The 17,669-nt window shown below is 43.5% G+C and overlaps 1 protein-coding gene across 6 annotated transcripts in view; it reads right to left on the reverse strand.

The window, feature by feature from the left end:
- Positions 1-315: 315 nt before the first annotated feature.
- EFS (embryonal Fyn-associated substrate) overlaps positions 316-17,669 on the reverse strand; it is a 104,823-nt gene continuing 87,469 nt past the window's right edge. For 3 of the 6 annotated variants that reach the window (XM_073575396.1, XM_073575391.1, XM_073575395.1), the window contains 5 exons: positions 15,066-15,377; positions 14,862-14,972; positions 12,806-13,789; positions 12,630-12,707; positions 316-931 (listed from right to left, as the gene is read on the reverse strand). In XM_073575396.1, the coding sequence (XP_073431497.1) occupies positions 512-931; positions 12,630-12,707; positions 12,806-13,789; positions 14,862-14,972; positions 15,066-15,302 (1,830 nt within the window). In that variant the 5' untranslated portion in view covers positions 15,303-15,377 and the 3' untranslated portion in view covers positions 316-511. Of the gene's footprint in view, positions 932-12,629; positions 12,708-12,805; positions 13,790-14,861; positions 14,973-15,065; positions 15,378-15,468; positions 15,527-16,175; positions 16,251-17,669 lie in introns of those variants that run through there. The other 3 variants (XM_073575393.1, XM_073575394.1, XM_073575392.1) reach the window with 2 other exon arrangements.

Below are 17,669 nucleotides of genomic sequence, written 5' to 3' on the forward strand. Positions count from 1 at the left end.
GAAAGCAGCATGTGTTTTGGAAGAGATAACGGATACCGGTGTAAAGTTATCAGCTGGATGTTATGGTGCCAGGTGCCTGAAGTATTCAATGTAAATGTGCCCCATGGCTGAGGGAAAGGGTGGGCTGGAATCCCCACTAATCCCTTTATAGCTGATGTGCACGTTTAAACATTGAGTGACACTAGTGGCCACCCTGAGAGTCATCATCCACAATAGCCGGCGCTTGGTTGTATTTAGAGAGTAGCTCTAATCATTTTGCCATGTCGTACATTAACTAATTGTGTTGCCCTCAAACAAAACAGTTAAACGCATGAGAATGGTTGACCTGAGTATACCAGACCTTTAGGCTTCTGTATTGAGATTAACACACGAGTCAGTTTGTCTTATACAAAATAAATACTTTAAAAATGGGGAAAACAATACTCAAAATGTCCATAGATGCTGACGCGTTACATTGTATTACTCCAGCTATTAGCCCATTCCACACCGCAAGACTTCAAATATCCACGTCTCAGCTGGCCATCTTCTGGAGAAGGTCAGTGAAGCTATGTGCACAGGTGCATAGTACGGAGACACTAACCGCCATAGCTTTGAGTGCAACAGGAGATGGGTAGAGTGCAGCAGCCTCTTTGGTTGCTAGTACTACTTCCTTAAGTGCCTGGCACAGGGCACCGCCTTCACCTGTTAGCCTAGCCTGAATTTGGTTGCAACTAAGCAGTCGACCAAGTGTGTCCCCAATAAACACTAGCTTGTGTGCAGCGATCACCAACTGCTTTCCGTGTCCTACAAAGACACGTGGAGGTTGAGAACTTGCACTCCCAAGGAAGGTGTTCACACAGGATTGCAGAGTCTGTAGATGTCCATGGCTTTGAGATGCATAAAAACGGAGCAAATGCCGATCCTCTTCAGACGCTTCTGGGCAGGTGTCAATCTTGGAAAGAATAAAAAAATATTCAGTACTTGTAAAGGTAAGAACATGTAATAAGGAGTGGATTCATAAACTGGTCCTTTTTACAACTTATCTTCGTTTCAAATGTTTATGTTTTTGGAGAAAAGTAAAGCAAAACTGTATAAAACATAAATCACCAAATAATGGCAGTACTATTGACAGACGAAGGGAGGTCATGCTAATAATGCACTTAGTAAGGAGGTATACTCATACAGCAGTAGAAGCTGCTCCTTATTCCCAATGATATTGGACACCGACATTAATTAACCAACGGGTCCTTCATATTTTTGTTCTTTTGTTAATTACACCCTTCTGTGTTCTGTAGAGATAGCAGCAGGAAATCCTTACATGACTTTCACTGTAATTGTAGTGATTGTAATAGCAGATATTTATGGTTAGAATGTTGTTTATAGAAATAAAACATCAAGTTGATAAAAAAAAAAAAAAAAAAAAAAAAAAAAAATAAAAAAAAATAAAAGCTAAACAGATATCGAATAAATCATCCTTCAAGCCATTGATGGGCCCTATTGACATCAGGATTGTAAATAACCCAGCCTTACAACCAAGCATGCTATTAAGATCTCATCCCTACACTAGGACACCCATGCATGTAGCTGTAATATCCTTTATACTTCGTAACAAAATTGTAGCAAATTAAATGAAAGAAAACCAACATAGAACAAATGCAACATTTTTCAAGCTTGAAATTAAAGGGAACCTGTCATTCCTAGCAACCAGCAAGGAGGGAAATAAGGGTATGTGCACACGCTGCGGATTCGCAGCGTTTTTGGCCCTGCGGATCCACAGCAGTTCTGCAGATATGGTACAGTACCATGTTATCTTTCAAAACCGCTGTGCCGATGCTGCGTTTTTTTTCCGCGGTTTACAAACCGCAGCATGTCAATCCTTCCTGCAGATTCCGCAGCGGTTTGGCACCTGTTCCATTGTCCAGGTGTCAAACCACAAAGGAAAACCGCAGGTCACTTTACCTGCGGTTTTACCTGAGGATCCGCGTGGAAAAACCCGCAGGTGAATCCACAGAGTGTGCACATAGCCTAAGAGTGAGGCAAAGGCCAGACAAATGTTGGTGGTAGGGGACTCTATAATTAGACGGGCAGACAGGATCATCTGCTGCCGACACAGTGAATGCCGAACAGTGTGTTTGCCGGGTGCTTGGGTTTGACATATTGCAGATCAGATAGACAGATTGCTGGGTGGGGCTGGGGAAACCCCAGCGGTCAGGGAAAACATTATTACCAATTACAAAGTTAGAGGGAGGTAGAAGGTCCTTAAGAATGATTTTAGGGAAGGAGAGAAACTGAAGGCCAGGACCTCCAAGATGGTGTTTTCAGAAATACTGCCAGTGCCACGAGCGTCACTGGATAGGCAGTGGGAGCTTAGGGAGATAAATAAGTGGCTTAGAAATTGGTGCAGGAAGAAAGGGTTTGGGTTCCTGGAGAACTGGGCCAACTTCTCTGTCGGCTACAGGGTCTACAGTAGGAAAGGGCTGCACCTCAATGGGAATGGTGCAGCTGTGCTTGGGGAAAAAAATGGTAAGACAGATGGAGGAGCTTTTAAACTAGGATCGGGGGGGGAAGGGTAGTTGTGTTAATATGGGGATAGATAGAATAGACAGGGAGAGTGAGGCAGTAGGGGTAAATGAGTATTTAGGTGACTGGGGTATGCAAGGAAAGCATGGAGCAAAGTAGGAGTAACAAATGTGCTAATAATACACTGCTCAAAAAAATATAGGGAACACTAAAATACGACATCCTACATATCTCTGAATGAAATATTCCAGTTGCAAATTTTTATTCATTGCATAGTGGAATGTGTTCAGAACAATAAAACATTTCAATTATCAATGTGAATCAAAGTGGAAAATCAAATTACAGGCTGATCCCAATTCAGTGGAAATACCTCATGACAAAGAAAAGATGCTCAGTAGCGTATGACCTCTCTACAACGCCTGGGCATGCTCCTGATGAGGCAGCGGATGGTACCCTGAGGCATCTCCTCCCAGACATGGACTAAATCATCCGCCAACTCCTGGACAGTCTGTGGTGCAACGTTACGTTGGTGGATGGAGCGAGACATGATGTCCCAGATATGCTCAATCGGATTTAGGTCTGGGGAACGAGCGGGCCAGTCCATAGCTTCAATGCCTTCATCATGCAGGAACTGTTGACACACACATGAGGTCTGGTTTTGTCCTGCATTAGGAGGAACCCAGGACTAACCGCACCAGCATATGGTCTCACAAGGGGTATGAGGATATCATCTCGGTACCTAGTGGCAGTCAAGTTACCTCTGGCGAGCACATGGAGGGCTGTGCGGCCCTCCAAAGAAATGCCACCCCACACCATGACTAACCCACTGCCAAACCGGTCATGCCGAAGGATGTTGCAGGCAGCAGATCGCTCTCCACGGCGTCTCCAGACTCGGTCACATGTGATCAGTGTGAATCTGCTTTCATCTGTGAAGAGCACAGGGTGCCAGTGGCGAATTTGCCAATCCTGGTGTTCTGTGGCAAATGCCAAGCGTCCTGCATTGTGTTGGTCTGTGAGCACAACCCCCATCTGTGCACGTCTGGCACTCAGACCATCCTCATGTAGTTGGTTTCTAACAGTTTTTGCAGACACATGCACACTTTTTGCCTGCTGGAAGTCATTTTGTAGGGTTCTAGCAGTGCTCCTCTTGTTCCTCCTTGCACAAAGGCAGAGGTAGCGGTCCTGCTGCTGTGTTGTTGCCCTCCTACGGCCCCCTCCACGTCTACTGGTAGCGCCTCCAGCCTCTGGATACTACGCTGACACACACACAGCAAACCTTATTGCCACAGCTTGCATTGATGTGCCATCCTGGATGAGCTGCACTACCTGAGCCAATTGTGTGGGCTGTAGAGTCCGTCTCATGCTACCACGAGTGTGAAAGCACAACCAACATTCAAAAGTGACCAAAACATCAGCCATAAAGCATTGGTACTGAGATGTGGTCTGTGGTCCCCACCTGCAGAACCACTCCTTTTAGTGTGTCTGGATAACTGCCAATAATTTCCATCTGTTGTCTATTCCATTTGCACAACAGCATGTGAAATTGATTGTCAATCAGTGTTGCTTCCTAAGTGGACAGTTTGATTTCACAGAAATTTGATTTACTTGGGAGTTATAGTCTGTTGTTTAAGTGTTCCCTTTATTTTTTTGAGCAGTGTATTAAATGTCTGCTGGCAAGTGCAAGTAGTCTAGGAAACAAAATGAATGAATTGGAGACTCTTATGACGGTCACAGAATACAATGTGGTGGGCATTATGGAAACCTGGCTTGATGAGAGCCATGACTGGGTAACAAACGTAGAGCGTTACAATACATTTAGAATGGACATGGAAGATAAAAAAGGTGGAGAGGTGTGCATCTTCGTAAAATCCACATTAAAACCTGTGTTCAATGAAGACATTGGGGGGGAGTTACAGCAATGCAAGAGTCACTACATGTGGATGGCAATAATGGAAAACTGCTAATTGGAGTTTGCTATAAGCCTCCTCACAGGTATAGGATGAAATGCTACAACAAATTAAAAAGGCTGCAAACAGTAACAGGGTTCTTATAATGGGGGATTTTAACTATCCAGACATTCAATGGGACATAGAATTTTCTGGTTGTGCTAAAAGCTACAATTTGTTATCCACAGTTCAGGACAGTTAAGCCCCCGTTACACATAGCGATATCGCTAGCAATATCACTGTAACGTCACCGATTTTGTGACGTAGCAGCGATATTGCTAGCGATATCACTATGTCTGATACTTGCCTCCGACCGACTCCCCTGCTGGTCGCGCGAGAACGTCCTAGGCCATTTCTCGTCGTCAGCTTCCTGCGGCGCCGACGAGCGATGCGTGGACGCGGGCGAGAGGACGTCAGGATCGTCGCGTCTGACAGGTAAGTAGCGACCCCCGGCCCCTGCTATGTCGCTGGTGAGATCTGCCTGTGTGGCAGCTCACTAGCGACCACTTAGCGATGCACCAGCGATCCATATTGTTGTCGGGATCGCTGGTGCATCGCTAAGTGTAACAGTACCCTTACCTCTCTCATCTGGTAAATAACCAACCAGGGGAGGTAATCTGCTGGATCTGGATCTGTCAACTAGACCAGATACAATTTTTTTCTTCAAATGTTTTATTTATTAAGAATCATTGCTTAAATGACAACTGCATCAACATGCTTACCAATGCAAACATGAAAAAACAAAAGAAGCAAATAGTACATTGTTCAAAAAGCCACACTGGCCTCAGAGGGAAAAATGATATCCAGTAATCTTTCTAAGTTTACAAGAATGAAAATGCAAACACCCCCGTCCAAATATCATTGATATGCAAAATGAATGATTCTTGATTACAATTAACAAACAAACATAGTAGGTTAACTAAAGCCCCCGTCACACACAGCAAGATCGCTGCTGAGTCACAAGTTTTGTGACGCAACAGCGATCTCACCAGCGACATCGCTGTGTGTGACAAGTATCAGCGACCGGCCCCCCTGCCGGGTATTGCTGATCGTGCTCAAAAGCCCTGGACATTTTATTTATCGTTGGTCTCCCGCTGGCCATGCACGCATCGCTGAGTGTGGCAGGCGGGAGAGCAACGATCAGCGAGCTCCCAGCTCGTATCCAAGGTAAACCAGCCGTTTACCTTGGATACGAGTTCCCTGCACCAGGGCGCTGGTATCTAAGGTACACAGCGACGCACGAGCTCGTCGTCGCTGGTGCTGATCGCTGGTGAGATCTGCCTGTTTGGCAGCTCACCAGCGATCCTAACAAGTTCATATCGTTGTCGGGATCGCTGGTGAGTCGCTATGTGTGACGGGGCCCTAACTGGAAACAGAATTAGAGTACACAAAGGAAGTGGGTAAACAGAGGGTAGGTATCACGGGATGGGGAGGGAGGAAGGCAGAAGGAAAGTAGTCCACTGGCGTATTGGTCATGTCCAAAATCAAAGTGCGGGATCAGGCACACATAGGGGATATAAAATTTATTTGATTTCCTATACGTTACCCAGAGACTCCAGACACACGAAAAGGAGGAAAGGCTATGTGTCAAAAGTGCTGCTAATTCTTCAGTATGATACAGTTGGTCGACCTTGAGTAATAGCTGGTTTGTGCTTGGGATATTAGGCGAATGCCATAACGTAGGTATAAGTAGCTTACCAGCTGTTAGAATGAAAGAGACCAATTTAGATATAAATTTGTTATTTGGAACTGTTGGGAGATTAAGGAAAACATGTTCCAGTGTTAATTTTATATGGGTACGCACCACTTCATCTAAAACTTGCGATATGGTGTTCCAAAATTTTTGTATGATGTGGCAGGACCACCAGATATGAAGGTATGAGCCTCTGTCCTTTTCGCACCTCCAGCATATGTCTGGCAAGTAGGGAACCATTTATGTTTAGGAGAGGTGTTGTATACCAGTGGGTTTTTATTTTGGAGCTGTTTTCTTGGGCTCTCACATTGTGAAGGGCCATATGAAGATTTGTAAATTAGATTAATTTGGGAGTCAGAAAAGGATTGGCCTAATTCTTTTTCCCATCTCAGCAAAAAGGCTCTTTTCGGAGGTATTTGTTTTAAGAGTACCATATTATAGAGGGCAGAAAGCACTTTTTTGCGAGGTTTTTGTTTGGGAGCATAATGTTTCAAAAGTGATTAACAGTCGCGTAAGGTCACCATTAATCATGACTTGGCATAGCGTCTTCCTAAGAGACTCATAATGTATAAAGGTGTAATGAGACCTTGTGAGTAGTGCTTTCATATCTTGAAAGGATATCATGGTCCCCTCGTTATATAACTGGTCCAATAGGGGTGATCCATCATTTGATAAAGGCGATATACTTACCATTAAGCGTTTTAACTTATCATTTGATAAAGGAATATACTTACCTTCTGTCAGCCCCCGGAGTCCTCCCGGTCCTCAGCAGTGATTTCCAGGACTCCGGGGGCCGACAGAGGGTAAGTATATCCCTATTTTTTACAGGAATATGGTACCCAGGGCATGGAGGAGAGTCTCCTCTCCTCCAGACCCTGGGTACCATCCGCACATGAAGCACTCACTTTACGCATGGTGGGCATAGTCACATGCGTAAAGTGAGCGTTTCAACGCAATCCTATGGCGACGGAATTTCCGCAATTACGCAAAATTAATGGACATGCTACGGATTTTTCCGCAATGCGATAACGCAGCTGAAAAATCCGCAGCATTGGCACAGCAACTGCGGAATCCCATAGGATTGCATGGGATGCATTTTAACTAGCATTTTTTTTAAGTGTTTCCGCGGCGGCCACTGGTGAGGCCACATCTAGAATATGGAATCCAGTTTTGGGCTCCACAATTTAAAAAGGATATTCAGAAGTTAGAATCATTTCAAAGACGGGCAACTAGATTATTACAAGAGATGAAAGACCTTTCATATGAGAAGTTGGAAAAGTTGGGCTTGTTTAGCTTAGAAAAGAGTACGTGGAGTAAGAGGCGCCTGGTTCATTAAGAGGCATATGCCACTTGTAGAATCAGGTTCACCTTAACGTCTGTGCGCATCAACAGAAATCTTACTATGGTCACATCTGGTAATAAATTAGACTGTCAAAAGTTGCCCAGCCGGAACCACATGAAAATGGCAAAAGTCACAAAATCTTTGCGCAATGAAAACATTTTGTGACCATTCAAAGTGTTCTGCCCCATAAGACCCAATTCACCATTGTTGTTTCTCAATTTTTGGGGAGAGCAATAAGCAGTGACAGAGGTTTTAGATCTTCCATAGCTTTTCAGCTTCATTTGTACATCAATTCAAACGCCAATTTCTCAGAAATGGAGTAACGGACTGACCATGTAAAGGCATTTATGGACTTGTCTTTGAAAGAGCTACATGGGTCTATGAATAGTTTGGGGTGGATGTAAGGTGAAATCTTGCTGACAGATTCCCCTTTAATTTGGTGATTTTTTTTATTTTTATTGTTTTAGAAAAATGCACAACTTTTAAAGGATTCACAGCTTTTTGAGCTAGGTAGTTGCAAAAGATGGTGAAACACAAAAATAAAAAAAAAATTTCTTAAATTCTGTGCCAAATTCATGAAGGATTTATCAAAAACTTGAAAATTCCACAAAACAAAAAAGTGACTTCAATACATTGCAAATGATGAATCTGGGCCATAGTCCATGGCTTTTCAAAGTATGTTTAGTCTGATACACTGCAAAGTTTTATAGTATAACATACATGGCTGCAATCACACAGCCAGTTTCTGATACTGCACTTGGTCAAGGCAGCATGAATCTAGTGACAGGTTCACTTTAAAACTATAAGGAAAAACAATGGGGGGGGGGCGTGGCCAAGTGGCGTATGTAGAGATACTTGCTTCCAGAGAGCTCTCACTCCAATCATCCGACTCTGCCTATCCAGAGGTGCAGATCAGTCCAGCGAGCACCTCACCTGCCGGTTTGAGACTTCTGGAGTCCAGGGAGCTGCTTTGCGGGCTGTGGCGGTCCCATAACTCGGAGTAAAAAGATGTGCAGTGTGGATCAAATTGGCGCTCGCGAGAGGGAGGAGACAGAGGGATCTGAATGGAGATGTGGCGGCATGGCTGGAGCAATATGCCTGCAGATCCCATCCATCCAGCAACCACACAGAGGGCACATAGTCCAAGAGACCAGGCCGGGTTGGCAGACCCCTGTGTCCCATTTTAATTCAAATTCTACACTACAGGACATCCTCCTTAAGGCAAAAAAAGAGACAGGGCATAAATCTGGTGGGCCTAAGAGTGTCCTTTTCTCCGTGGAGGTTCAGAAATGAAAAAAAAGAGGATAAGGGCAATCGGTCTGCAATGCTCAATGATCTATGCTGCTAAACTCAGGGAGGTTGCCTACCAATTTCTTTGATTCTCCTAAAGTTGCCCTTTGGTCATTAGATAGCCATGAGCAACAAATCCACCATGAGGTTTCTGCTGGCAATAGGGCCTGATCTGGAACAGGTCTGTGTCTAAGAACTTAGAATGGTTTGGGCCGCCCTTATATATTTTATTTTCTTAGCCCTTCATTGTCTCCTGTCAGTCCGGACATACTTGCGACCCTCAAATCTGGGGTTATGTTTCAATTTCTCTACTCTAAACATGCGTTATGTTCATGGTTTTAATCTGTTCAATAAGTTCTTTCTTATTTTTTTCATTATTGCAGTGGGTCCTCTTTTGAAGTTCCATTATTGAGATTATTCTCACTTCTTGTCAAACACTCCTTATTCACAGGAGTGTACACCCAATGGTAATGATAATGTGTAATTCCGTGCCCCAGCCCTTACTGGTAAGGCTAGGTTTAAGCTTTAAAAGGGGGGTGAGAGGGGGGGGGTTGTGATTCAGAGTTAGAGTATGGGAGATGGAACTGCTGCTATTGTGTTAATCAGGTATTTATAACGGTATATTGTCTGCATGTAGTTTTAATGATGAAGAAAATGTCCTATTTACACCATCTAAAAATGGGTAAGAAAATTAATTTACCATCTTAGAATATAAGAAAACTAAGCAATAACTAGAAAAGATATGCAATGTTTACATATATTAAAAAGGTTAATCTCTCAATAAGGAGCAACAATGCTAAAAAATGGAATACGCTAATTTAAGGATTTCAATAAGAAAAAAAACAATTGGTTTTCCTTTTCCTTCAATTTCCTTCAACTGAATCCCAACCAACTTCCCTAAAGCTTTTTAATATAAAGAAACTACTAAATACCCAAGAAACTGCTAAAGTAAGAAATCTCGGGGGGCTTGTCAGTTTCTTTGATGCAGGCACAGACCCATCCGCTTAAGGTTCACAGAGAGAATTTTAATTTACATCATGAGAGGAGATACCTCTCCAAATTGTTAGGGGTTTAGGTGCACAATATATTGTGCATACAGACTACAGAAATTTAAATCCAGACAACACTACTGAAAGAATAGATCAGATATGAATAGAAAGCCAACAATGGCTATAAGTAGAAAAACTGTAGGGGGACCAGGAAGCACAAGACCATCAGGTGATACCCTTTTGGGTACAAGTAAAGGAAAAGGAAGGTGTCCTTCATAGGCACAGAACCTATGAATACCTGAAAATATCAGCTGCTAGGGAATGATCTCCTCCAGGATAGTAGACTGATTTGGAAGATAACCTGATACCAGGCTGTGCTGCTGTAATGAAGAACCCTTAGGACCAAGATAAATTCTGGAGAACAGGAAAAGTTCCAAAAGAATGGAGAAAGGCAAATTTGTCCCCATCTTCAAAAAAGGAAAGAACATGGAGCCAGAAAATTACAGGCCAGTGAGCCTTACTTCTATACCAGGAAAGATCATTGAACAAATTATTAAACAGCACGTATGCAAGTACTTGGATAAGAATACAGCAATTAACCAGAGACAGCATGAGTTTGTAGCAAACAAGTCATGCCAGACTAATCTAATTTCCTTCTATGATGGGATCACTGGGTGGATCAGGGAAATCCGGTAGATATAGTACATCCTGACTTCAGCAAAGCATTTGATAAAGTATCTTATACTATCCTTATTGAAAAAATGACCAAGTATTGGATTGACAAAGCTACAGTTAGGTGGATTCATAACATACTCAAAGAGTGGTAATACATGGTTGCACATCCAATTGGAAGAGTGTTTCAAGTGGGGTACCACAAGGCTCTGTCCCGGCACCAGTGTTGTTCAACATTTTTATAAATTATCTATATAAGGGAAGTGAAGGTAAACTAATCAAATTTGCAGACGGTGCAAAGTTAGAAGGCATAGCTAACACTAGAGAAGACAAAGGATTCAGAAAAATCTAGGTAAGTTTGAACAATGGAAAGCGACTTATAGGAGAAATGCAAAATTCTAGATTTGGGAAAAAAAATGAAAATGACAACTACAGAATGGGAGGAATAGAACTAAGCAACAGCACACGTGAAAAAGACTTGAGTATACTAATAGATCAGACTGCACGAGTGAACAGTGTGATGCAACAGCAAAAAAGGCAAACAGTTCTAGGATTTATTAAGAAAAGCATAGAGTCTAGATCAGGTGACGCAATTATCCCCCTCTACTCCTCCTTGGTCAGACCTCATCTGGAATACTGTGTCCAGTTCTGGGCACCACATTTAAAAAAAAAAAAAAAACATTGAGAAACTGAAACAAGTGCTGAGAAAAGCTACCAGGATGGTGAGCGGACTGCAAACTATGTCCTAAGAGGAACGATTAAAGGATCTGGGACTGTTTAGCTTGCGATAAAGAAGACTAAGAGGAGACTTAATAGTGGTTTATAAATATCTGAAAGGATGTCACAGTGTAGAGGGATTATCATTATTCTCACTTGCACATGGAAACACGAGAAGCAATGGAATGAAACTGAAAGGGAGAGGATACAGATTACATATTAGGAAAACTTTCTGACAGTGAGAGTGATCAATGAGTGGACTAGGCTGCCACCAGAGGTGGCGAGTTCTCCTTCAATGAAGTCTTCAAACAGAGGCAGGATAGACATCTGCCTGAGATGGTTAAGTGAATCCTGTGCTGCATTAAGCAGGGGGTTGGACACAATGACCCTTAAAGTGTCTTCAAACTCTAACATTCTATGAATTGAATGGTTTTTATTTCCACGATGCGTTTCAACGCTGGAGTGGCGTCTTTTTCTAGTGAAAAAACATTAGTTTTTTCACTTGAAAATGACACTAATCAAGCTTTGAAACACAATGTGGAAATAAAGACTATTCGAGTCATCTTGACCCTTAGGCCTGTTTCACACATCCGTTTTCTCCCTTCAGTCAAAATCCGCCAAATTTTAAAAAAAAACGGATCCGCCAAAAAAGGGGCGGATCCGTTTTTTCCCACATAGACTTGCATTATTGGCGGATCTTGACTGACGGTCGTCCGTCCCACCCGTTTTTTTACGGCTCTGCCAAGATTTTCGCGGCTCCCGGGCGGATGAAACGGACCCTGCAACTTTTTTTGCTTTGACGGTCCGCTAATTTCAGCATTAACCCATAAATGCCGCTCCGGGAGCCGATAAAATCTCCTCGTTCTCGCTCTCTCTCATTGCGCTCCAACTCACCCGTCCCTCCCGCGATATCCCGATCGCGCTCCACCTCCCGCGATATCCCTCTCCCGATCGCGCTCCACCTCCCGCGATGTCCCTCTCCCGCGATGTCCCTCTCCCGATCGCGCTCCACCTCCCGCGATGTCCTTCTCCCGATCGCGCTCCACCTCACGCGATCTACATGCAATTCGCAACCGCCGCGGTCGCTTTAAATTTGGCCGCATCGCTTCTCCCACGGATCCTTCATCCTACGTACTCAGCTGACATCCGTCCGTCACGGATCAGCTGGTTTCAACCTTTTGCGGATTTCAACTGACCGCCGATGACGGAGGTATGAAACAGGCCTTAGATCCTTCATTACAGCAGTGCAGCCTGGTATCAAGTTATCGCCCAAATTGGTCAGCAATGGCTATAAGTCATTTTCACACAAGTCAAGGTTGGCGTCCATACATGAAAAACTTCATCTTTGCCCTGAAGAAGTCACGATCATCCAAACTTGACCGTCATGTAGGAAAAGATTTATCTAGATTTCCTTATAGACACATACAGTTGATATAAGCATATTGGCTTAACTTTACCAGACATAAATAACCAACTTTTACCTTTCTCTCTTGTAAAGGTTTCTGATCCACAGTCTTCTGTTGGTCTTTGGATTTCGGAGCGGTTTGCGAATTTGTACCCTGGTAGGATAAAAATAAAGCAAAACAAAGATTGTTAATACCAATAGGTACCAGAATCAAGGAGGTGAAAAACGACTAATGTATGAGCTTTAATGCACCTGTAAATGAACATAGTGATTGTCTCTGCATTGAATCCTCTCGTATTCACTGTGAGCATCCTCCCCTGGATCACTAGGTGCGCGATGAAGGATAGGTGGTGGTGGCAGAGGTCGATCCTGAATGCTGCCCTTGCGATGCGATGCTGGAGATGCACTGGGAATGGCAGGAAGAGGCCGTCGTGAAAGGCTTTCACTAGAAGAAAGCCGTGGTCGTGGGAAGAGAAGCGCTGCATTAGCATTTACCAAGGCCACAATACACCCACTCTGCTCCTGAATTAAATGAGTCAATGATAACGCTGTATCACCATCCTGTAGTGCCCGCAATGCATGTTCCAGTTGCTCAAAATGCCCAGAAAGTTCTCGATGAAGCGATGGATCTGATGCTTGGCAAGAGTGGAGAAGAACAATTTGTGCCAATCCAACAAAATCTTTAAGGACTTCAACACCTTGAGTTGTTCCTTTACTTTCCATGCATCCTTGTCTTGCACCTTCCTGAGGGTTATCTCTTAAAATTATCATTGCTTTTTGTAATTCCTGATGCTGTATTCGCAATGCCTCCACTGTACAAAGCCCATCAGTACGAGGATCCCTAGACAAAATGGATGGTAGAACAGACTCTCTACTGCCACCAGAATCTGCAGATCGACCACTGCCAGTGCTTGAAACTGAAAGACGGTGGGTCTGTTTTGGGTCAGTGGGTTCTGGTAAGTTACCACAACTAAGAATATCTTCTGGTGCTTCATATAGATTCTGAAGCCCAGACACTCGTTTCAGGTTAGAGGGCATGGAATAAATCCCCTCATCTTCCTCATCATCTAGTGGTACATTGTGAAATGTTGGTGGCACATCATAAATGTCTTCTGGAATCTCTTCAGGTGGTGGGACAGCCTCACCCTTTACTTCTTTTAGTCGCAACACAGGACTATCATACATACTAGACATAGAATGTGTATCTTTCAGTAATGATGATGGCATATCGTAAACCTGTAGGACATGGGTAGAAAAAGTATAAATTAGATGGCTCCTAGCTATTTATATAATTGCTTTGTAATGTTTTCATTTCCTGTTCTGTCCTGATGTCATCGTATCCCAGAATTCCAAATGGAGGACGTTCACCGACTGCCATATTGGGACACCCAAGAGATGGGTGTCTCAATATGGAAACTGCTGCTGGTACCAACCTATTGCCCGATACCACCAGCGGAACACCGTCACACCACACACACTCTCTATACATGCACCACACACACAGTCACACTCACGCAGCCTCTTGTGTGATACCACCAGCAAAACACTGTCGCACTGCGCCTGCACGAATTTCGCGCAGGTGCAGTGAATCATTCGGCTGATCCGGTGCAGATGCGCGATGTGTCTACAGGCAGAGGAAGCTGGTTACATTAAAAGGGTTTTCACACGAACGAAAGTTAATTGTAAAAATGGTTGTGTCTGACCGTGTACGGCACATACCACATCTCCTGGGCAGGGGAGGAAGCAAAAGACAATACTGACATTACAGCAGGAGATCACAGAGGATTCATTTTGTGAGGTAAAATATTTTACTGACTGTTTAAAAACAGTTAGTCAAATATTTTACCTCACAAAATGTATCCTCTGCGATCTCCTGCTGTAATGTCAGTATTGTCTTTTGCTTCCTCCCCTGCACAGGAGCTGTGTCAGCTCAGACACAGGGGTGAGAGACAGAGCACAGGGGGGAGACAGCAAAAACAGGACAGCACATGAGGGGAGAACACAGCACAGGAAGGAGAGAGACAGCAGACAAGGAGGATAGCACATGGGGTAGACAGGTCAAAGAAGAGAGCACAGACGTGATAAGTCAGCACATAGGGAAAGAGAGAGTGGATAGGTGGGTGAGCACATGGGGGGAGAGATTCTCAACGCTGCAAAGCCTGCCCTCATCATGACATTACCGCCCTCCCAATGCTATTGCATTGGGCCTCCATCTAGTAAAATCATAAGTACTAACTGAAATTCCCAGACACAATGCATACCGTTGCATTAACATTTTATCAGGACAGGGGTTTTAAATTTTTCTCACCTCCTGTGGTTCAGGCTGAGGCACCTCAATCTGACGTGGAGAGTTATAGATATCATCGTCAGTTGTAGGTGGGGATATACAAAGGCGGGCTATCGGTGGAACTTGATATACCTAAGAGAGAAAGGAGACGAAAAGAAGAAAATTAGTCTCCATAACTATTTCTGCCATCTCATATTTTGATTGCGTTTTGAGCCTTAATCTTACCTCTGTACATGATGGGCTCTCCTCTTCATCTTTGTAATTTTTTCCTTTGTTGTCAGGTTTTTGTGGTTTTGACATAACAGTAGCTCCAAGAAGTCGAGGTGCTTGGTATTCATTTTCCTGTGATTCTGTCACCGGAAGAAGCCGTAAACGGTTTCCAGGAGCAATTCCCTGCTTCCCCTTAAGCGAGCATCTCCACCATCCATTAAGAGTCGGAGGGTCTTGTTCTAAAACCAACATCACGTCACCTCGACGAAAACTAAGCTCTTCAGGACTCTCCGCAGCATTGTCATATAAGGCCTGTGCCAGCTGTGCCTAAGTGGAAATAAAAGTACATTAAAATTTAGATACAGGAATCAGAAGAGAAATTCTACACCAGTCTGACAGATGACTACATGGTGCACACCTGTTGGGGAACACCACGCATGCTATTGAAGCATCTTGTTGTTCTGCACCCTGGTCACCTAATCAAGAAATAAAACATACAACCACAACAAAAAGGTGAGGACATCCATGAATTTAGTATGTACTTCATTTTTTTTCCATTGCACTTCTGTCTAAAAACCACAATAATTACATTGATTATCAGTATTGGTAAAAAGTAAAGGCGCCAAAGTCAAAACCATCACTAAATGGAGATTGGAATGACAGACTTAATGGTATGTTGCTCCTTTAAAATATAAAGGATTTAGATAATCACAATATATTTAAAGAAAACTAAAAACACCTATTATTAACTCATTTACCTAGAGAATGTCCCTCAAGGCAACCCTGAAGTCAACGGCATGCATATTAACTGTGGATGGAAGATCCTGCGATACAAGCAAACCGAGATAATGTCCACAGCTTAATGATACGTACATCAGTTACAGGCACACCCGGCTGTAATTTGGATAATCTAGTAATCTGATCAAGCACATGATTTTTACTATTGAAGATGAACAACAGCATCAGTCCAGAGATGACAACTCTACAATGAACAGCATTATTCATTGAACATCTCAAACTGGAACCTCAAGGTGCTGCAAAGCTCACTGCAACCTCTACATACACAAAGCCATCCTTGCTTCTCAAGGTTAATGCATCAGGATTTGATAGGAGCCCCTTGCTTACCCTGCTATGTCTTTCTCCCATTATGCAGAATGCTTCTGTCTCTTTAAGAGAACAGAACATGTGGTGGTGACATCATCCCCGATACAGAATAAAGAGAAAGAGAGCACTGTGTCCAAGTCAATGCCCAGTGTAAACCAGATCAGAAGCTGCTCTCATACAATCTGTAAATTAGATAGACATGACATCCCATTTGATTCTCCTCATACGTCACCATCGGGCTTCGTAATCTGTCCTCTAAACAGCCAGCTAGTCATGTCCTGACAACCACAGCTCCTGCAACATAATACCAAATCTCACTGACATCCTTATGGAAAATGTGCAAGCAAAAGCTCTGTTCTCCCATGACTAAACCCCAACCCCCCTCTCAATCCTCCAGTTGCTCAGACTAGAGGACAGCTGGCTGCCTTCAGAATGGGAATGTATAGCTCTGTGGCCATTGGGAGGATCCTTCTTTTAGGTTGTCTTGGCCTTTGTGGATAATTTTGGACAGCACGATCTTACATTACACCATTAACTACACGGCAGAGAAAAACCACAATTACTGGGATAATGCAACGTCTTCCCAGAATAATCAGGGTGGAAGCACTTAGAGGAAAGTGCATATCATTCCAAGCTCCGGCCAACAGGCAGAACTGCTGAAGTCAGGAAAATAAAGCATTTCCTTCAAACATCAGAAGGTTGCCTATAAATATAAGTCCTTCAATTGTCTTCTGACATGATACCTACAATGCTGTTCAAACTTTCAGGATTTTATCAGTTTCTGGAAAGAATAGGAGCACTGGTGGCCATTACTGCTCCTATAGGGGTTCTCATCCAGTGTCAGTGAATGCTGCTGGAGGTAAGTAATGTAGCAGGCCATGCATCATCACAGCATTTATGAAAGCTGGGTTACAGTAATTACTACAGCCTGTACACGGAAACTGAAAACAAACATGTATGGACCTGTTCACATCTCCATTCTCAGTGCGAATGGAGGTATAGATCCCTGAAAAATCTGACATATAGCCGCCGTGCCCAAAAGCCCCTATTCACCCAGATTATGCCAAAAGGTAATAGTGTACATTTCTTCCTAAAGTGGGGGAAGGGGATTAATGGGCGATCTACGGGACATATACGTAATGCATTGACTTGCCTAACCTACATCAATACCATCACAATCATTTCTCCTATCAGGGTTGGGTTTTTACGGGACTAGTGATAGTGGATTTGTAAGTAAACCTAGACAAAGGACATTGTGATTACCTGGTTGTGCAACAAGGCAGAAGCCATGTGATGTCATACAGACAGAAATGCTGCTAAACAACAACAGAGTTACATGTACGGCCGCTAATCTCAGTAAAGTCTCCCGTGCATCGTGAAGAGCTATTCTTCACAACCACTTCCACCCCCACATGTACGCTGGGCCGAGTGTCCATGTGTTCTCAATGGGGAGAGAGGATTAGGCAGCTGATCTCTCATAACAACAAGAATTCAACAAGATGAATCACCGCACAC

This window comes from Dendrobates tinctorius, unplaced genomic scaffold (assembly GCF_039654945.1).
Source record: "Dendrobates tinctorius isolate UK_male_01 unplaced genomic scaffold, ASM3965494v1 ptg000044l, whole genome shotgun sequence".
In the NCBI taxonomy this organism is placed as follows: domain Eukaryota; kingdom Metazoa; phylum Chordata; class Amphibia; order Anura; family Dendrobatidae; genus Dendrobates; species Dendrobates tinctorius.